Source organism: Grampus griseus (assembly GCF_964374135.1).
Source record: "Grampus griseus genome assembly, chromosome: 10".
Taxonomy (NCBI): Eukaryota; Metazoa; Chordata; class Mammalia; order Artiodactyla; family Delphinidae; genus Grampus; species Grampus griseus.
In genome coordinates, this window is record NC_139004.1 from 56,361,221 (window position 1) to 56,383,835 (window position 22,615).

At 41.9% G+C, this 22,615-nt stretch overlaps 1 protein-coding gene across 5 annotated transcripts in view; it reads left to right on the plus strand.

The window, feature by feature from the left end:
* Window positions 1–809: 809 nt before the first annotated feature.
* CTDSPL (CTD small phosphatase like) overlaps window positions 810–22,615 on the plus strand; it is a gene marked incomplete at its 3' end in the record, with an annotated part of 128,528 nt that continues 106,722 nt past the window's right edge. For all 5 annotated transcript variants that reach the window (XM_082663116.1, XM_082663112.1, XM_082663113.1 and 2 more), the window contains exon 1: window positions 810–964. In XM_082663116.1, coding sequence (XP_082519242.1) covers window positions 886–964 — 79 coding nt within the window. In that variant the 5' untranslated portion in view covers window positions 810–885. The remainder of the gene's footprint in view (window positions 965–22,615) is intronic.

The window sequence follows — 22,615 nt, forward strand, 5'->3', positions numbered from 1 at the left end:
CACATCTGCCTCCTACTCTTCCTGCCTCCTCCCGGTAAACATCCCTCCCAGGGTACTCCTCACTCTCGCATCCATGCGATCCCTCCTCGGGCCCCCGGGATCCCACTCCGAACACCCCTCCGAGCCCTACCCGCACCCCCGCGGGCCCCTGCCTAGCCCCCCACGCCCCTTAGCCCACTCATCTGCCGGACTCCTCCTCACGGCCCTCGCACCCCAGGCCGCTCACCCCACTCATTTTCCCAGAACCCCTGACACCCCCACACACCCCGGCCCTCTTATCTACCGCCAGGATCCCTCTGGAATCCCCTCCACCCCAAGCCCCTCACCCAACTCGTCTGCCCAAGACCCCCGCCCGCCCTCCACTCACCGCCTCGGCCTCACCCCGAAACCCTCTCCCCCCGGGGCCGGCTGGCAGCGCCGGCGGCGGCGGCGGCGGCGGTGGAGGCCGGTCCTCGGGCCGGGACACACCCACCCGCCCGCCCTCCCGCTTTCCCTCGTTCCCTCCCTCGTTCCCTCCCTCTCTCCCGCCCGCCCGCCCTCGCTCCTGGCTCGCTCCTTCCCCCTCGCCCGCTCCCGCTTCCCGCGGCGCCCGGCCTCCCGTTCCGCCTCCCCGTGCGCGGCTCTCCCGGGCGCGGCTCCGGGGTTCATGGTGACGAGGCGGCGGCCGCTCCAGCCCAGCGGCGGCGGCGGCGGCGGCGGCGGGAGCGGGGGCGCGGGCCCGGGCCGCCTCTCCCAGAGAGCGGGGCCGGGCGGCGGGCGCGCCCAGGCGGCGGCGGCGGCGAGCGCCCCCCCCGGCCCGCGGCCCCGCGCGCCCCCCGCGCCGCGCGCCCGTGCGCCTGGCTGCCGGGGGGCCGGGCCGGCGGGCTGCCGCCGTGCCGCGCACCCATGGACGGCCCGGCCATCATCACCCAGGTGACCAACCCCAAGGAGGACGAGGGCCGGGCCCCGGGCGCCGGCGAGAAAGGTGAGGAGGGGCGCGGGCGGGGCGGGCCGGGGGCGTGGGCACTCCCCGCGCGGCCGGAGTTGGCTGCCGGGCGCCGGCCCGGGCTGGGGGAGGGGTGCGTGGGTGCGGGGTGTGCCGCAGGGAGGCCGGCGTGCGGGTGTCGGCGGGAGGGGGAGTGTGCCCGCGCAGCCCGGGGCGCGGGAGGGGGCGTGCGCCTCTCCCGGGGGGTGGCAATGTGGGACCGACCCTGCCGGCCGGGAGTTTGTGTGTGCGCTCACGCCGACGGAGAAGTTGTGAGCGCGCGTGTGTGTTCCTGGAAGGTTGGAAGTGTGTGTGCCCTGTGTGTGCAGGAGACAGACGTTGGAAGGGTGTGTGTGCACTTAACGGAGAAGTTGTGAGTGTCGTGCACCCGACACGTTGGGAGTGTGTGTATGTGTCTATCGGTTTATGTGTGTGTGTGCACTTGCATGTTGTGGGTGTGCACACACCAACTGAGAGACGGTAAAGGTGTGTGTGTGTGCACCTAACAGAGGTGGTGCGCTCGGGTTTTCCTGACAGGCTGTGAGTGCGGGTGTGTACCTTATGTAGAGGTTTCTGTGTACCTGACTAGGAGGTTGTGGAATGTATGTGTGCATGCCCAAAAGAGCCTGAGTCTGAGAGTTTGTATGTGTTCGCTCCTGACAGTTTGTGTGTGCAGATGATTGTGTGCCTACAGCACCCAGCTGGCAAGTTGAATATGTTGTGTCCGTCAACTGGCAGGGTGTATGTCTGTGTGCACTCACACCCAAGAAGGCTGTGTGTGCTGTGCCTGACCAGGAGCCTGTGTGTGCAGCGTGCGCACCCGACAATGAGGCTGTGTGCCCTGCGTTTAGTTGGTTGCACAAGTGAGGTAGGGGGTCGGGGGGAGCATTGCTGAGCCATCCGCCCTCCTTGACTCTGCCGTCTCAGTGACACCAGCCTGCTGGGCGCATCTGCAAGGCCTGGTCCTCCCTGGGTCCTTTTAGGGCCCAGCTCTCATGGGCACTGGAGGAGCCCTTGGGGGCCAGGTGTATCCCTTCCCGGAGAGTCGGCACTGTGCTGCAGCACCTGGTCTGATTTCAGCACATTTTGGCCCCGTCACCCACTTCTGTTATCTTTTTTGCTCTTTTCCTTTGTGTCCCTGCCCCTCTTGGAGACCTGTTGTCCCCCTCTCTCATGTGCCCTGCTTACTGTCACTTTAGTGAGCTGGCCTGAGGCTTGGACAGTTTTGAAGAGCCAAGGAATCTGGCTTGTTTTGTTCTGGTGACTAAAGCTTCCTGTTATGCGCAGGGCAAATACCTGGACCCAGGTCAGGAGCAGCCCACCAGGACACGCCCCTCCCCTCTCCAGGCCTGGCCTTTGACTTTGACAGAGTCAGATTTCTTTCCATGTGTTATTACTCTTGTGCCAGTCAGGTGAGGTGTGCAGCCCTACGGAGCAGTGGCGTGGGGGTGGGGAGAACACCCCATTGCCTCTCCCCAAGCAGGAACGGCTGAGCAAGCCCACCAGGAAAATGCAAGAAACCACCAGAGGCACCCTGAGATTGGGGATTTGTCAACCCATTTGCACTTTCATAGACCATAAACACTGTGTGTCTGTGGACTTGTTTTCTTTTACGTAAAATTAGAAATCAGACTCCCCCAGGCATTTTCCTGTGCCTTACAAATGGGCTATAAAAAACTCTGCAAAAGGGTGCTCCAGATGAATCTTCATGTCTCTCTGGAGCCCAAGTGGGCAGCACCTTGGTTGGTCTGGCCTTCCTGCCTCTGGGGCTGTTAGTTCTTGGGGCCCTGGCCTGCTGGCTCTGGGCTGGGCATGTCCCCTCAGGGACGTTTTGGTTGGAGGCATCAAGGAGATTTGATGCCTCTGCTTCTCTCCTGCTGTGGATTGAGTGCTTCGTGTGATGCTTTGCCAGAGAGAATCCACAGCTCTTGAGAGGAGAGGGGTGGTGGAAAGCAAGGAAATATTTGTCGAGGCTTCAGCCTTCCTGCTGCTCCCCACCTGGTTCCAGGAGCAGGCACTTACCCAGCTTTCTCTTTTCGTCTAGCTGCTAGGCTTCTAAAGTGGAGTCAGTTATCCAAAATCCAAACCATGTACAAATACTCAAGGATGGTGCTTGTTCTATTCAACTTGTTTACATTGCCCTCCATGACAATCTTTTATTATCTTTAACTGTTTATTTTGTTTGTTTTCTAGTGTCAGGTTGGTTTTGGTAACTGATTAGAGGAATTCCTCACCTGCTGCTCTGGGATGGGGTGGCTAGCTAGTAGATGCTTCTTGTTGAAGCATTAAAATCCTACTCAATTTAGTTTCTCACTTTAAAAGCTGGAAATAATTTTGGTTAACTATAGGGTGGCAATAAACTTTAGAACCAAGCTTTGGAATAGCTTCTTCAGATTCATAAACCACTAAACAGGTTTAGCAATGTTGCTTGCTTAAGCATGTTGATATATTTAGATAGGCACAATGTATTTTATTTTTATTTCTTTTTAATTGCCAATTTTAATTTTTAATAAAATATGGTATTTATAAGGTGCCTTCCATTTGGTATACACAGTAGATGAGATATAGCTTAAGCTCTCAGGACTGTAATAAAAAAACCAATTTATTGGAGACAAAACAGGCACAATGTATTTTATATCATTTGAGTTTTAGGTAAATACTTAATCCTTTTGGTTTTTATTATGGGGCCTGGAATGTTGTAAGTTTTGTGATAAGAAAGAAATGCTTGGTTTTAAAAGTTTACTGTTATCATTTGTTCTTAAAATAGGAATAATAATGACTGCCTTTTGGGTTTGATTTGGGGGTTAAATGAGATGAGGTATGTTAAAGACTCTGCCTGGTTCACCAGTATGTCACTATCCCATAAACCTTTCCTTAGGTTTAGGTTTGCAGAGAAAGTAGTAATGGGCCCAAGCATGGACTTGGGCGGGCGTGGGGGCAGTTTGCACAAGTTGAATTACTTTTTGACACTTTGCCTCGTGGTGGTGCACCACTCAGAGATGGCTCTCCCTGTCAGAGGTGTGGCCTGTCACCGAAGATTTTTTTTGTAATCATGTTTGACTTGACTGATGGTATAAAGATGCAGAGACAGTTTTCCCTGAGTTTAGCTCAGCCTGCTTTGCTATCTGGAAATTTATTCTTACAAATCAATATGAAAAAGTCAAACAATGCAGTAGAAAAGTGGTCAAGAGATATCAACAAGAAAAATCATAGAAGAGGAAATCTGAATGTCCAGTAAGTGTATGAAATGACACTTTACTTCCTGTGAAATTTTTTCATGCATCAGCTAGGTTAAATATTTAAATGACTGACAACATTCAAAGTAAACAAAAGTTTGGGGAAAGGAATACTTTTGTAGTCTTTTGTGAGAGAATAGAATACAGACTTTTTAGAGAGTAATTTAGTACTGACTCATTTAGGAACACATTTGGCTGCAAGTAACAGAAAACCAGACCTAACCTGATAGGAGTTTATTCTTGTCACATAGCAAGCAGTCTGGAGGTAACTGCCGGCTGGCTTTGGTTCAGCAACTCATTAGTATCAGGGCTGACCTCACTGTGATTCCCTTGACTTCCCTACATGTTGTAACATGGCTGCCGCCCCTCCAAACACCACAGCCACCTTCAGGGCAGGAAAAAGGGACAGTGCCAGTCATGTCCAGCCCTTTTTACTCAGAAAGCAGAAACACTCCTAGGGACGGCCGAGCAAACTTTTGCTGATATGTAATTGGCCAGAACTGGTCATGTAGTCAGTCGAGCTGTTTTGGAGGTGGGAGAGGAGAAGATGATTGGCAATAGGTGGGAACAGGTGTTGGTTCAGCCAATCAACAATTTTGGCCACACCTGCAAAGCCCCGGTCTACTTCTGGATTTCTCTCCTAGAGAAATAGCCTCATTTGTGGTCCAAGAAACAGCACAAGGATTTTCACCAATGGCTACATTGCTTGCAATAGCAAAAATTGGAAACATCCTAAGTGTCAAAGGATTAGACTGTGGTACATCAATTCCATAGAATACTGCAAGGTACTTGAAAAGAATGAGTAAACATAGATCTAAACATACCGACGTGCAAATTTCCAAGACATTTTGAAGCAGGGGGAAAAATCAATTTGAAGAACAGTATAAACATTGTGATCCTGTCTCTATTTAAAAAAAAATCAGACACACACATAAAACTGTACATATGTCTAGAAATGCACAAAAAATCTGAAAAAAATCTGAAGGAAATACTTCAAACAGACAATACTTCCCTGGGGAAAAGACAGGGATGGGAAGCGAGGGAACTTTGCTTTTTGTTTAAATATTAATGAAAATGTACTTGTGCTTTACAGAATTTTTTTTTTTTTTTTTTTTTCTGTACGTGGGCCTCTCACTGTTGTGGCCTCTCCCGTTGCAGAGCACAGGCTCCGGACGTGCAGGCTCAGCGGCCATGGCTCACGGGTCCAGCCACTCCGCGGCATGTGGGATCTTCCCGAACTGGGGCATGAACCCGTGTCCCTGCATCAGCAGGCAGACTCTCAACCACTGCGCCACCAGGGAAGCCCCTGGAAGAATTTTTTTAGCTAAAAAAAAAGAAAAGAAATTTCTGTAAGCTAATACATGTCGCTTGATGGGATTTCTCCAGGCAAGTTTGTTTTGGCAGAATTTTGGCCTAAAATGCTAGGTATATTTCCCCCAAATGTTTGCAACACTTAAGCTTAACTCAGAAACCTTTGACCTTTGAGCTGCATTAGTTTTGTTAAAAATTATAGCAAGGAGAAGATTCTTGGAAGCAATAGTTATTTCAGATGCTGGGACACATTTGAAGTAGATTCAGTTTGATTAGCTTTTTAATAATAAACTTTTTATTTGGAGATAACTGTGCATTTACATGCAGTTGTAAGAAATCACACAGAGGGCTTCCCTGGTGGCGCAGTGGTTGGGAGTCTGCCTGCTGATGCAGGGGACATGGGTTCGTGCCCCGCTCTGGGAAGATCCCACATGCCGCGGAGCGGCTGGGCCCGTGAGCCATGGTCGCTGAGCCTTTGTGTCCGGAGCCTGTGCTCCGCAACGGGAGAGGCCACAACAGTGAGAGGCCCGCGTACCGCAAAAAAAAAAAAAAAGAAATCACACAGAGATCTCCTGACCTCCCCCTGCCCCACCCTGCCACCTGGTTCCTGCCCATATTAGCATCTTGCAAAACCTTAGTACAAAATCATTGGTGTAGTCAGGATACAGAAAAATTCCATCACCTGGAAGATCCCTCATGGGGCCATTTTATAACCACACCTACTTCCCTCCCATCCTCACCCCTTCTCAGCCCATTGGCAACCACTAGTCTGTTCTTCATTTCTGAAATTTTCTCACTTTATATAAATGTATAGGGGCTTCCCTGGTGGCGCAGTGGTTAAGAATCCGCCTGCCAATGCAGGGGACACAGGTTCGAGCCCTGGCCCGGGAAGATCCCACATGCTGCAGAGCAGCTAAGCCCATGCGCCACAACTACTGAGCCTGTGCTCTAGAGCCTGCGAGCCACAACTACCGAGCTTGTGGGCCACAACTACTGAAGCCCGTGCGCCTAGAGCCCATGCTCCACAACAAGAGAAGCCACCGCAATGAGAAGTCCACGCACCTCAAGGAAGAGTAGCCCCCGCTCGACGCAACTAGTGAAAGCCTGCGTGCAGCAATGAAAACCCAATGCAGCCAAAAATAAATAAATAAATAAAATTTAAAAAAATAAATAAAATATATAAATGTATATAAATGGAGTCAAACAATATGTGCTCTTTTGGAATTGACTTTTTTCATTCAGCATAATTCTCTGGATTTTCAGCTAGGTTGTTGCTTGTATCAATATTTTCTTCTTCTTTATTGCTGAGTAGTTTTCCGTGACATGGATATACTACAGTTTGTTTAACCATTTACTCTTTGAAGAACATCTGATCGTTTCTGGGTTTGGGCTATTACAAATAAAGCTGCTTTAAACATTAATGGACAGGTTTTTGGGTAGACATAAGTCTTCGTTTCTCCAGGATAAATACCCAGGCACGCAATTGCTGGGTCATATGATAGTTGCATATTTAAAGAAACTGCCAAACTGTTTTCCAGATTAAATGTATCAATTTACAGTCTCACCAACAATGTGTTAATGATCCAATGTGGAGAACCACATCCTCACCAGCATTTGATGTCACTTTTTTATATTAGCCATTCTGATAAGCATGTATTAGTATCTCATTGTGGTTTTATTTACATTTCCCTGATGGCTAATGATGTTGAACGTCTTTTCATGTGCTCTTTTCCTTCTGTATATTTTCTCTGATGGGATGTCCCTTCATGTCTTTAGTCTGTGCTCTAACTGGATTTTTTTTTACTGTTGAGTTTTGAGAATTCTTTTCATATTCTAGATATTAGTCTTTTGTCAGATATGTGGTTTGCAAATATTTTCTCCTTATCTTTAGCTTGTATTTTCATCCTAACACAGACTTCTGCAGAACAAAAGTTTTAAATGTTGAAAAGGTACAATATATCAGTTTTTCCTTCTATTGATTGTGCTTTTGAGGTCAACTCTAAGAACTCTTTATCTAGCACTAGATCCCAAAGATTTTCTCATATGCTTTTCCTAAAAGTTTTATAGTTTTACATCTAATACCATTATCTATTCTGATTTAATTTTTGTAAGGTGATTGACTTAGATTCACTTTTTGTCTCTGGCTGTCGAATTACTGTAGCCACATTTGTTGGAAAGGCTTTCCTTCTGCTTTTGCGCTTCTTTTCCATCTCTGTCAAAAATCAGTGCATCATATTTGTGTAGGTCTCTTTCTGAGTTTTTTATTTTGTTCCACTGATTTATGTGTCTATCCCTCTGCCTGTATCACAGTCTTGATTACTGTAGCTATATGTTAAGTCTTGAGATAGGGTAGCCTGATTCCTCCAAATTTTGTTCTTTTTCAAAATTGTTTTAGCTGTTCTAGTTCCTTTGTCTTTCTATATATATTCTACAATAATCTTGTCTATATCTATTAAAAAAAACTTGCTGAGATTTGGTAGGAATTGAATTAAACCTGTGTGTCAATTTGGGGAGAATTGACATCTTTATTACTTTGAGTCTTCCAGTTCATGACCACGGTATGTCTTTTCATTTATTTAGATATTCTTTGATTCTTTCATCAGGGTTAAATAGTTTTCAGCATACAGGTCCTATTAATGTTTTTGTTAGATATGCATCTCAGTGTTTCTCTTTTTTTAAGTTATTTTATTATATTTTTAATTTTGGTGTTCATGTGTTCAGTGCTAGTGTATAGGAATACAATTGAGTTTTGTATGTTTTCCTTGTATCCTGTGATTGCTCATCTCACTTATGAGTTATAAGAGGCTCTGTATACTTCTTGGGGCTTTTAACATAGACAAACATGTCATCACATAAGAACACTTATATTCATTTCTGATTTGTATGCTTTTATTTCTTTTTCTTGCTTTATTGCACTGACGAGAACTTAGAGAAGTATGATGAATAAGAGTTGTGAGAAAGTACATCCTTGCCTTGTTCCCCATGGGAAATCATTTCAGTATTTTACCATTAAGTATATTGTCACCTGTTGTTTTTTTGTATGTCTTTATCAGGTTGAGGAAGCTCTCCTGTATCCCAGTGTTTCTGGGAGTTTCAGAAATGGATGTTGAATTTTGTCATATGCTTTTTCTGCATCAGTTGATATGATCATATGAGTTTTCATTTTTAATCTGTTAATATAGATTACACTGATGGATTTTGACATATCAAACCAGCTTGCATGCCTAGAAAAAACCTCATGGTTGTATATATAGTTCTTTTTATATATTAGTGAATTCTTTTTTTTTGTTTTTGTTTTTTTGTTTTTTTGTTTGTTGTTTTTTTTTTGTGGTACGCGGGCCCCTCACTGCTGTGGTCCCTCCCGTCGTGGAGCACAGGCTCAGGACGCGCAGGCTCAGCGGCCATGGCTCACGGGCCCAGCCATGGCTCACGGGCCCAGCTGCTCCGCGGCATGTGGGATCCTCCCGGACCGGGGCACGAACCCGTGTCCCCTGCATCGGCAGGCGGACTCTCAACTACTGCGGCACCAGGGAAGTGCTATATTAGTGAATTCTAATTGCTCATATTGCTAATATTAGCAATATTTCTGTTGCTAATATTTGAGGATTTTTACATCTGTATTCACGAGTGATATTGGTCTATAGTTTTCCTTTTTGGCATGGTCTTTATCTGGTTTGGTATCAGCTTTGTAAAATAAATTGGGAAGTATTCTCTCTTTTCTGGAAGAGATTGTGTAGCACTGGTGTTCATTCTTCAGTGAAATCATCTATGCCTGGAGATTTCTTTTGAGGGGGGTTTTTAAATTACAAATTCAATTTCTTTAATAGTTACAGAGCTATTCAAATTATCTCTTTCATACTGGGTAAGTTGTGTCATTTTTGTTTTTAGAGATTTAATCCATTTCATCAAAGTTGTCAAATTTGTGTGTAGAGTTGTTCATACTATTATTCCCTCGTTACCTGTTTGAAGCTTGCAGGGTCTGAAGTGATAGCCGCTGTTTCTCATATCCCCTGTTCCATTCGTAGTATTGGTAATTTGTGTCTTCCGTGTTATTTTTTGGTCAGGCTTGATAGAGGTTTCTCAATTTTCTTGATCTTTAGAAAGAACCAACTTTGTGTTTCATTCATTTTTCTCTACTGCTTTATGTTTTCAACTTAATTGATATCTGTTCTTTTCTTTTAAAAAATTTTTTTTAATTTAATTTAATTTATTTTTTTATACAGCAGGTTCTTATTAGTCATAAATTTTATACACATCAGTGTATACATGTCAATCCCAACCTCCCAATTCATCCCCCCCCACCCCACCCCCCACCGCTTTCCCAACTTGGTGTCCATATGTTTGTTCCCTACATCTGTGTCTCAATTTCTGCCCTGCAAACTGGTTCATCTGTACCATTTTTCTAGGTTCCACATATATGCGTTAATATACAATATTTGTTTTTCTCTTTCTGACTTACTTCACTCTGTATGACAGCCTCTAGATCCATGCACGTCTCTACAAATGACCCAATTTCGTTCCTTTTTATGGCTGAGTATATTCCATTGTATATATGTACCACATCTTCTTTATCCATTCGTCTGTTGATGGGCATTTAGTTGCTTCCATGTCCTGGCTATCGTATATAGGGCTGCAATAAACATTGGGGTGCATGTTTCTTTTTGAATTATGGTTTTCTCTGGCTATATGCCCAGTAGTGGGATTGCTGGGTCATATGGTAATTCTATTTTTAGTTCTTTAAGGAACCTCCATACTATTCTCCATAGTGGTGGTATCAATTTACATTCCCACCAACAGTGCAAGAGGGCTCCCTTTTCTCCACACACTCTCCAGCATTTTGTTGTTTATAGACTTTCTGATGATTCCCATTCTAACTGGTGTGAGGTGATACCTCATTGTAGTTTTGATTTGCATTTCTCTAATAATTAGTAATGCTGAGCAGCTTTTCATGTGCTTCTTGGCCATCTGTATGTCTTCTTTGGAGAAATGTCTATTTAGGTCTTCTGCCCATTTTTGAATTGGGTTTTTTGTTTTTTTAATATTGAGCTGCATGAGCTGTTTATATATTTTGGAGATTAGTCCTTTGTCCGTTGATTCATTTGCAAATATTTTCTCCCATTCTGAGTATTGTCTTTTCGTCTTGTTTATGGTTTCCTTTGCTGTGCAAAAGCTTTGAAGTTTCATTAGGTCCCATCTGTTTATTTTTGTTTTTATTTCCATTACTTTAGGAGGTGGATCAAAAAAGATCTTGCTGTGATTTATGTCAAAGAGTGTTCTTCCTGTGTTTTCCTCTAAGAGTTTTATAGTGTGCAGTCTTACATTTAGGTCTTGAATCCATTTTGAGTTTATTTTTGTGTATGGTGTTAGGGAGTGTTCTAATTTCATTCTTTTACATGTAGCTGTCCAGTTTTCCCAGCACCACTTATTGAAGAGACTGTCTTTTCTCCATTGTATATCCTTGCCTCCTTTGTCATAGAGTAGTTGACCATAGGTGTGTGGGTTTATCTCTGGGCTTTCTATCTTGTTCCATTGATCAATCTATGTTTCTGTTTTTGTGCCAGTACCATATTGTCTTGATTACTGTAGCTTTATGGTATAGTCTGAAGTCAGGGAGTCTAATTCCTCCAGCTCCATTTTTTTTCCTTCAACACTGCTTTGGCTATTCGGGGTCTTTTGTGTCTCCATACATATTTTAAGATTTTTTTGTTCTAGTTCCGTAAAAAATGCCATTGGTAATTTGATAGGGATTGCATTGAATCTGTAGATTGCTTTGGGTAGTATAGTCATTTTCACAACATTGATTCTTCCAATCCAAGAACATGGTATATCTCTCCACCTGTTGGTGTCATCTTTAATTTCTTTCATCAGTGTCTTATAGGTTTCTGCATACAGGTCTTTTGTCTCCCAAGGTAGGTCTGTTCCTAGGTATTTTATTCTTTTTGTTGCAGTGGTAAGTGGGAGTGTTTCCTTAATGTCTCTTTGAGAATTTTCATCATTAGTGTATAGGAATGCAAGACATTTCTGTGCATTAATTTTGTATCCTGCAACTTTACCAAATTCATTGATTAGCTCTAGTAGTTTTCTGGTGGCATCTTTAGGATTCTCTATAGTATCATGTCATCTGCAAACAGTGACAGTTTTACTTCTTCTTTTCCAATTTGTATTCCTTTTATTTCTTTTTCTTCTCTGACTGCCGTTGCTAGGACTTCCAAAACTATGTTGAATAATAGTGGCAAGAGTGGACATCCTTGTCTTGTTCCTGATCTTAGAGGAAATGCTTTTAGTTTTCCACCATTGAGAATGATGTTTGCTGTGGGTTTGTCGTATATGGCCTTTATTATGCTGAGGTAGGTTCCCTCTATGACCATTTTCTGGAGAGTTTTTATCATAAATGGGTGTTGAATTTTGTCAAAAGCCTTTTCTGCATCTATTGAGATTATCTTATGGTTTTTATTCTTCAATTTGTTAATATGGTGTATCACATAGATTGATTTGCATATATTGAAGAATTCTTGCATCCTTGGGATAAATCCCACTTGATCATGGTGTATGATCCTTTTAATGTGTTTTTGGATTCTGTTTGCTAGTATTTTCTTGAGGATTTTTGCATCTATATTCATCAGTGAAATTGGTCTGTAATTTTCTTTTTTTGTAGTATCTTTGTCTGGTTTTAGTATCAGGGTGATGGTGGCCTCATAGAATGAGTTTGGGAGTGTTCCTTCCTCTGCAATTTTTTGGAAGAGTTTGAGAAGGATGGGTGTTAGCTCTTCTCTAAATGTTTGATAGAATTCACCTGTGAAGCCATCTGGTCCTGGACTTTTGTTTGTTGGAAGATTTTCAATCACAGTTTCAATTTCATTACTTGTGATTGGTCTGTTCATATTTTCTATTTCTTCCTGGTTCAGTCTTGGAAGGTTATACCTTTCTAAGAATTGGTCCATTTCTTCCAGGTTGTCCATTTTATAGGCATAGAGTTGTTTGTAGTAGTCTCTTAGGATGCTTTGTATTTCTGCGGTGTCTGTTGTAACTTATCCTTTTTCATTTCTAATTTTATTGATTTGAGTCCTCTCCCTCATTTTCTTGATGAGTCTGGCTAATGGTTTATCATTTTTATTTTCTCAAAGAAGCAGCTTTAAGTTTTATTGATCTTTGCTATTGTTTTCTTTGTTTCTATTTCATTTATTTCTGCTCTGATCTTTATAATTTCTTTCCTTTTGCTAACTTTGGGTTTTGTTTGTTTTTCTTTCTCTAGTTCCTTTAGGTGTAAGGTTAGATAGTTTATTTGAGATGTTTCTTGTTTCTTGAGGTAGGCTTGTGTAGCTATAAACTTCCCTCTTAGAACTGCTTTTGCTGCATCCCATAGGTTTTGGTTCTTCGTGTTTTCATTGTCATCTGTATCTAGGTATTTTTTGATTTCCCCTTTGATTTCTTCAGTGATTTCTTGGTTATTTAGTAACATACTGTTTAGCCTCCATGTGTTTGTGTTTTTTACATTTTTTTCCCTGTAATTGATTTCTAATCTCATAGCGTTGTGGTCAGAAAAGATGCTTGATATGATCTCAGTTTTCTTAAATTTACTGAGGCTTGATTTGTGACCCAAGATGTGATCTATCCTGGAGAATGTTCTGTGCGCACTTGAGAAGAAAGTGTAATCTGCTGTTTTTGGATGGAATGTCCTATAAATATCAATTAAATCTATCTGGTCTATTGTGCCATTTAAAGCTTGTGTTTCCTTATCAATTTTCTGTTTGGACGATCTGTTCGTTGGTGTAAGTGAGGTGTTAAAGTCCTCCACTGTTATTGTGTTACTGTTGATTTTCTCTTTTATAGCTGTTAGCAGTTGCCTTATGTATAGAGGTGCTCCTATGTTTGGTACATATATATCTGTAATTGTTATATCGTCTTCTTAGATTGATCCCTTGATCATTACGCAGTGTCCTTCCTTGCCTCTTGTAACATTCTTTATTTTAAAGTCTATTTTATCTGATTTGAGTATTGTTCCTCCAGCTTTCTTTTGATTTCCATTTGCATGGAATATCTTTTTCCATCCCCTCACTTTCACTCTGAATGTGTCTCTGGATCTGAAGTGGGTCTCTTGTAGATGGCATATATATGGGTCTTGTTTTTGTATCCATTCAGTGAGCCTGTGTCTTTTGGTTGGAGCATTTAATCCATTCACATTTAAGGTAATTATCGATATGTATGTTCCTATTACCATTTTCTTAATTGTTTTGGGTTTGTTTTTGTAGGTACTTTTCTTCTCTTGTATTTCCCACTTAGAGAAGTTCCTTTAGCATTTGTTGTAGAGCTGGTTTGGTGGTGCTGAATTCTCTTAGCTTTTGCTTGTCTGTAAAGCTTTTGATTTCTCCATCGAATCTGAATGAGATCCTTGCCAGTAGAGTGATCTTGGTTGTAGGTTCTTCCTTTTCATCACTTTAAGTATATCATCCTACTCCCCTTCTGGCTTGTAGAGTTTCTGCTGAGAAATCAGCTGTTAACCTTATGGGAGTTCCCTTGTATGTTATTTGTCATTTTTCCCTTGCTGTTTTCAATAATTTTTCTTTGTCTTTAATTTTTGCCAATTTGATTACTATGTGTCTTGGCGTGTTTCTCCTTGGGTTTATCCTGTATGGGACTCTCTGCACTTCCTGGACTTGGGTGGCTATTTCCTTTCCCATGTTAGGGAAGTTTTTGACTATAATCTCTTCAAATATTTTCTCAAATCCTTTCTCTCTGTCTTCTCCTTCTGGGACCCCTGTAATGCGAATGTTGTTGCATTTAATGTTGTCCCAGAGGTCTCTTAGGCTGTCTTCATTTCTCTTCATTCTTTTTTCTTTATTCTGTTCCACAGCAGTGAATTCCACCATTCTGTCTTCCAAGTCGCTTATCCATTCTTTTGCCTCAGTTATTCTGCTATTGATTCCTTCTAGTGTAGTTTTCATTTCAGTTATTGTATTGCTCATCTGTTTGTTTGTTCTTTAATTCTTCTAGGTCTATGTTAAACATTTCTTGCATCTTCCTGATCTTTGCCTCCACTCTTTTTCCGAGGTCCTGGATCATCTTCACTATCATTATTCTGAATTCTTTTTCTGGAAGATTGCCTATCTCTGTTTCATTTAGTTCTTTTTCTGGGGTTTTATCTTGTTCCTTCATCTGGTATATAGCCCTCTGCCTTTTCATCTTGTCTATCTTTCCGTGAATGTCTCTGTTCTTTTCTTTATTATTTCCTTCCTTCTGCTTGATTTGGGTTTATTTTGCTCTTTTTCTAGGTTCTTGGAGGGGAACTTAGATTATTGGTTTGAGACTTTTCTCTTTTCCTAATGTATGCATTTAGTGCTACACAGTTTTCTCTGAGCACTACTTTTGCAATATCCCACAAATTTTGATTTATTATATTTTCATCTTCATTCAGTTCCATGTAATTTTTAAAAATAGGCTTTATTGGGCTTCCCTGGTGGCACAGTGGTTGAGAGTCCGCCTGCCGATGCAGGGGACACGGGTTCTTGCCCGGTCGGGGAAGATCCCACATGCCGCGGAGCGGCTGGCCCCGTGAGCCATGGCCGCTGAGCCTGTGCGTCCGGAGCCTGTGCTCCACAACGGGAGAGGCCACAACAGTGAGAGGCCCGCGTACTGCAAAAAAAAAACCCCAAAACGAAAACAAAACAAAACAAAAATAGGCTTTATTTTTTAGAACAATTTTAGGTTCACAGCAAAATTGAGCACAAAGTATAGAGTTCCCACATAATGCTGACCCCACACATTTTCACCTCATTTGGGTAAATACCAAGGAGCGCTATTGCTGTACTATATGGTGAGAATATTTTTTGTTTTGTAAGAAACTTTCAAAGTGTCTTCCAAAGTATTTGTATCAACCTTAGTTTTCAAAAGTTTAGTTATGGTATGTCTTGGCATGGATTTCTTCAGGTTTATCCTGTTGGGGATTCGCTCAACTTCTTGAATTTGTATGTTGTCTCTTAACAAATTTGCGAAGCTTTCAGCCAGTATTTCCTGAAGTGCTCTTTCAGCACTGCCCTTTTCTCCTCTTGTTCTGGGACTCTGATGACACAAATATTAGATCCTTTGTTATAGTCCCACAGGTTTATCAATACTATTGTTTTTTTTTTTTTTTAACCTTTTCTCCCTGTCGATTCAGATTGGGTAATTTCTGTTGGTCTATCTTCAAGTTCATTGATTTGTTCTTAGTCCCCTCCATTCTGCTATTGAGCCCATACACGAGTTTTTTATTTCAACTTTTGTATTTTTTTTGTTTAAAATTTTCCATTCAGTTTTTCTTTATGTCTTGTATTTCTTTACTAAGACCTTCTATTTCTTTGCTGAGGCTTTCTATTTTCATTTATTTTAAGTGTGTTCCTAATTGCTTTTATTGTAGCTGCTTGAAAATCTTTGTCAGGTAAGTGTTACATCTGTGTCTTCTTGGTGTTGGCATCGATTGATTGTCTTTTTTTTCATTCAGTTTGAGATCTTCTGGCTCTTGGTATAACAAGTGAATTACAGTTGAAACCTGGACATTTTCATATTGTTATGAGACTCTGGGTCTTAGTTCAACCTTCTGTTTTAGTTGGTTTTCTCTGGCACTGCTGTAGCAGGGAAGGGGGAACACTGCCTCGTTATTGCCAGATTGAGGTAGAAGTCCAAGATCTCCACTTGTCCTCTTTTGGCAAACTGCTGGGCGGGGGAGGGAGTTTCAGCTCACACATGGTCTCTGCTGAACTGCAGTGGGAGTGGTCTCACTACCACTGGGTGATGGTGAAAGCCCTGAATCTTCCTGTCCCTCTTCTGACTCCACCCCTGTAGGTAGGGAAGGAGCATTTCATTACTGCTGGGTAGGGATAGAAGTCCAAGCTGGCCACATGGTCTCCACTGACACCACTGGGAGTGGAAGGGACTCAGTACCAGCTGTCAGGGATGAAAGTCTCTTCTGCCTACGTGGTTTTCTCAAACACTACCCCAGCAGGGTGGTGGGGTGCTTCCTTACACCCTGGTGGGGGTGGAATTCTACATACGCATTGGATTTTGCTAATATAGGTGGGGTTGGGGCCACAGTGTGTGTGTGTGTGTGTGTGTGTGTGTGTGTGTGTGTGTGTGTTATTCGCTGCAGTAGAGCAGTTATTATCTGAAAGCTTTCTGTCTTACTAGACTGTCCCTTTTCTGATCCTTTGGTTACAAAGAATAGGCTTTTGAGAGGACTTTGTCTGCAACTGTTGATGTTTGCCCATATCCAGCTCCTTCAGCTCTAAGTCTGGGTTATCTGAGGTAAAAGAAAACCCGGGGGTCACCACTGTCAGTTCAGGTCTCAGGTCCCTCGCTGCTCTGCCTTCTCTCCACCTTCAGTCTTTTTATGTTTGCTATATAAACCAGGTTTTTAGTTGTACTGAGTGGAAAGAATAGGAAGAAGTATGTTTACTTCATCTTCTTGGAAGTACAAGTCCCCTGATTAATTTTTAGACCTATCCAAATTAAGTGTTTTAAGGAAGACTGGATTTGGAAAGTTGTAACTTTCAAGGTTTATTTCAGCAATGTGCTAATGACTGATGTAAAAGTCAAATTGAGTTAGTGCTTTGAGAATCTTGATTGTCCCTGAAAAAGAGAAATGATAAAGAATTCAGTGTGAAATCAGGTCTAGATCAGTGGGGCTTCAGTGACAACTGTTGTTGAGCCAACCTTCAAAGGATGCGTTCATAAGCTTACGTCGTAACACCAGAATTTAGATCAGAATTCTCAAGTATCCTGATTTAGATGTATTTTTGATCTAATATTCTGTTTGATTGGCAAGCATGTTTAAACCCATATCTTATCTTTCACTTTGTTTCTCAAATGAGAAAGCATCCATTTAAGTAGATAGAAGAAGTGTCTTCCTCGGGTAAACACAAAGGAGCAGTTTATCTCTGGTTTTAGCGCTTGTGACCACCAGGCAGGGCTCACTGGCCAGTGAGTGGAAAAGCCTGCTTCCAGTCTGTGCTGCCCTGAAAGTAGGTCTGAGGACTTCAGAAACTTGGCCCAGGCTGCACTTGACCGGAGTGGCCCAGGTCGGAGGGGAACCCCATTTGCAATGGCAGGACTGGGCTTTCAGGGGGGACCACACAGCTTTACGTTTAATTCTGAGGTATTTATTTATTTTCCTTCCAGTTTTGTTGACGTACGACATTATTTAAGTTTAAGGGATACAGTATAATGACTTGACATACATACGTATTGTGAGATGATTACCACAATAAGTATACATCCATTACCTCATATAGTTACCAAAAAAATGTTTTCCCTTATGATAAGAATTTTTAGGATTCACTTCCTTAGCAACTTTCAAATATACCACCCCGCATTGTAAACTACAGTCATCATGTTGCACGTTACATCCTTAGTGCTTGTTATCTTATAAATGGAAGTTTGTACCTTATGACCACCTTCACTCACTTCCCCCCTCTGCACCCTCTGCCTCTGGGAACCACAGTTCTGATCTCTTTTCCTATGAATTTGGTTTTTTTTAGATTCCACAATAAGTGAGATCATAAAGTATTTGTCTTTTTCTGACTTATTTCATTTAGCATACTGCCCCCTTAGGTCCATCCATAATGTTGCAAATGGCAGGATTTCCTTCTTTATTATGACAATAATGTTCCACTATATATTGATAATATATGTGTGAATCTATATGTATATGAATCTTACATGTATATGAATATATATATAGATGTGTGTGTGTGTGTGTGTGTGTGTGTGTGTGTGTGTGTAGTGATGTTGGGGGTGGGAGAAGGGGGATACATGACAGGGCCAGTGGATTCACTGGGTCCTTTCAGCCAGGAATTGGCAGAGGTCAGAAAACACTCTGGCCACAGACGATTCTAGATTTAAATATACAATACATATATAATTTTTTTTCACTTGCTTTGGTAATAATGTATGATGCTACGGTCAGCAGTATATAACTACTAATCAAGGGAATGTAAGGATTCTCTTGGGAAATGTTGAGGTATAATATATACCTTGAAACTTATTTTCCAGATATTAAATCATGATTTATAAGACATTTGAAGTTTAGTATTTTTAATGACCTAGCTTTCTTTTAAAAATCTACTTTCGGGACTTCCCTGGTGGGGCAGTGGTTAAGAATCTGCCTACCAATGCAGGGGACATGGGTTCGAGCCCTGGTCTGGGAAGATCCCACTTGCCTTGAGCAACTAAGCCCGTGTGCCACGACTACTGAGCCTGTGCTCTAGAGCCCGCAAGCCACAACTACTGAGCCCACGTGCCACAACTACTGAAGCCCGCACGCCTAGAGCCCATGCTCCGCAACAAGAGAAGCCACTGCAGTGAGAAGCAACGAGGAGTAGCGCCTGCCCGCCACAACCAGAGAAAGCCCGCGGCAGCAACGAAGACCCAACACAGCCAAAAATTAAATAAGTAAATAAATAAATCTACTTTCATTAAATAGTTTCCTTTTCTTTAATCTTTTTTTTAAAAATATTTATTTATTTGGTTGTACCAGGTGGGCTCCTTAGTGGCATGCAAACTCTTAGTTGCGGCATGCATATTGGATCTAGTTCCCTGACCAGGGATAGAACCTGGGCCCCCTGCATTGGGAGCACGGAGTCTTAGCCGCTGCGCCACCAGGGAAGTCCCTCCTTTCCTTTAATCTTTTACTATTTTTTCTTTTAATGAGGAGGCATGGTCAGTGCTTTATTTAAAATAAAATTAAGCAAATATTTGTCTTTATGGCTTTGAAATAACACATAATGGAGCAAAGGCTTAGGAACTGCTTGTAGCCCTGGGTTGGGATGTGGACATTTTTATATTTGGGGTCAGGACAGAAAACACTAAAAACACATAGTTCTCTGAAACTAGGGCCTAATAAACAGTGGTCTTCATGGATACTAAGGATTATGTAATCACCTAAGTAATCGCTCATTTTGATTCTGAGTAGCTGCTTCAAGTTAAAAACTGAAAGGTTTCTTTGTAATTATAACTCGTACTAAGGCTACTTGCCAAAGTGTTTTAAAATCCTGGTACTCAAAGCACTTTAAAAACTGAAGAGAAGTGGCTTAATATGTGATGGCTGATACTATTCTTACCTTTCATAGTTAGCATTTAACCTAAGCTTTCAGTGTTTCACGGTGTCATGAAGAACAAACCACACTACCTTGTCAGCACGCACTACCTTGTCAACACGGCTTGAATAAATGTAGCCTTTTAGTATCAGAGAGAAGTCAGTATTCCAGTAAACATTCATCCTGTACTTGGCATTGTGTATAATGTGTCCCTCTGCATTCTGATCAAGCTCCAGCTTCCATGCTTAATGTATCATAAATTTGTTCTAAATATTTGACTCACTTATGTCCAGGTCAGAAACCACTGACTTTAATTCCAGAACCTTCTGTCAGAGCCGTATTTTCTTTCCCCTTTTTGAGGAATCAGTTCAACATATTCATTTTTGTTTGGGTTAGAACAAAAACATTTCAAGGCAGTCATCAAACAAGCATGCAGTTGAAGGCGCTGTTAACTCTGTCAAGTGTATGAGCACTTATTAGTGAGCATGAATTTTTCTTTCCCACAGGATATTCTGTTTTACTACATAGGCTTGACTGGTTTTTTTTAAGTTTAATTTTTTAATGAGGTAAATTTACATACAATAAAAATCATTCTTTTTGGTGTAACCCAAGGTTACGAAGTTCCGTGAGCTTTGACAAACTCATACAGCTGTGTAACCACCTCCATAATCAAGATAGAGAATATTTCCATGCCTCTCAAAATAATCCCTGTGCCCCTTAGCTGCTACCCACCCTCCACACTCAGCTCAGAACAACTGATCTGTTCTCTCCCCTGTCCTTCCCTTTTCTGAAATGTCATCTAAACAGAATCATGCAATATGGAGCCTTTTGAGTTTGGCTTCTTTCACTTAGTATAATGCTTTTGAAATTCCTCCAGATGGTTGCCTGTATCAGTAGTTTGTTGCTATTTATTGCTGAGTAGTGTTCGATTGTACGCATGTACCACAATCTGAAAGTATATGTTTAACTTTATTTAAAAAAAACTGCCAGTTTTCCAAAGAAGCAGTACTATTTTGCATTTCCACCAGCAATGTTTGACTATTCCAGTTACTCTGTATCTTTGTCAGTACTTAGCATTGTCAATTTTTAAATTTTAGCCATTCTGGTGGGCATCTAGTGGTATCTTGTGGTTTTAATTTCTATTTCACTAACAACTGATAGTGCTGAGATTCTTTTTATGTGCTTATGTGCCATTCACCTTTTGGCAAGTTGTCTGTTCAAATAGTTGCCAATTTAAAAAATATTAGATTATTTGATTTCTCGTTATTGAGTTTGAAAGTTTTTTATATATTCTGGATACAAGTACTTTGTTGAATATGTGTTTTGCAAATACTTTATCCCAGTCTTTTATGTGTCTTTTCATTTTCTAAGCAATGTCTCTGATTTTCCAATTTTTTTGTAGTTAAACACACATTACATAAAATTTACCATCTTAACCATTTTTTATTTTTTTAATTAATTAATTTGTTTGTTTATTTATTTGGCTGCATCGGGTCTTCGTTGCAGCACGGGCTTCTCTCTAGTTGCAGTGTGTGGGCTAATCTCTAGTTGTGGCACATGGGCTTCTCTCTAGTTGTGGCTCTCAGGCTTCTCTCTAGTTGTGGTGTGTGGGTTTTCTCTCTCTAGTTGTGGCGTGCGGAGTCCAGGGCGCGTGGGCTCTGTGGTTGGCGGCAGGCGCACTCTCTTGTTGAGGCGCGCGAACTCAGTAGTTGTGGCTCGCGGGCTTAGTTGCCCCACGGCATGTGGGATCTTAGTTCCCCGACCAGGGATCGAACCTGGTCCCCTGCATTGAGAGGCGGATTCTTTACCACTGGACCACCAGGGAAGTCTCATTAACCATTTTAAAGGGTACAATTCAATGATATTAAGTATATTCATGTTGTTGTACAAATATCACCACCATCCATCTCCAGAACTCTTTTCATCTTACAAAACTGAAACTCTGTACCCATTAAACAATAACTCCCCATTCCCCCTCTCCCCAGCCCCTGGCAACCACCCTTCCACTTTCTGTCTCTGATTTTGACTACCCTAGCTACCTCATATAAGTGGAATCATACAGTATTTGTCTTTTCATGACTGACTTATTTCAGTTAGTATAAAGTCCTCAAGGTTGATCCACTTGCAGCATGGCAGAATTTCATTCCTTTTTAAGGTTGCATTGAGAGAGAGAGAGAGATACAGATTATTATATATCTTTTTATATATGTGATATATAAAATATTCCAGATTTTGTGTATTTATTCATCTGTCAGTGGACATTTGGGTTGCTTCCATGTTGTAGCCATTGTGAATAACGCTGCTGTGAACATGGGTGTGAAATTACCTGTTTCAGTCCCTGCTCTCAGTACTTTGGGGTATATACCCAGGAGTGGAATTGTTGTGGAATCACATGGTAATTGTATATTTCAATTTTTGAGGAACCACCATTCCTGCTGTTCCACAACAGCTGTGCCGTTTTACATTCCCACCAAGTACACAAGGGTGTCAGTTTCTCCACATCCTCACCAATATTTGTTACTTCTGTCTTTTTGGTAATAGCTATCCTAATGGGTGTGAGGTGTTGATGATGTCATTTGAAGAGCAGAAATTGAAGTTTATTTGTTTGCATGTGAATGTCCAATTGTTTCCACGTCAGTTATTGAAAAGACCATCCTTTCTCTGTTGTATTGCCTTTGAACCTTTATCAGAAATCAAATGACTATATATGTGTGGGTCTATTTCTGGACTCTATTCTCTCCTTAAATTTTGATCAGCATCCTATTAATGTGAAGCAGTGTTAAGCTTAATATATTACCAGCCCTCCCTCAGAAGTAAATTTTTGGTCATGATTTAAGCAGAAGAGAAGACCAAGACATTTTATAATCTGGCCGGGCAGATTTACTCTGCATTTTGCAATGAAGGGTGTTCTGAAAGACAAAACCTATGACCTTCTCCACTCTTTTGGGAACTTACCCAAACAGACTTTGTACAGTATCTTTTTCCAGGTTTAAAATTGGGGCGGAGAATTTCTTCTAATCTTGAGTATCCTTCTGCAGAAA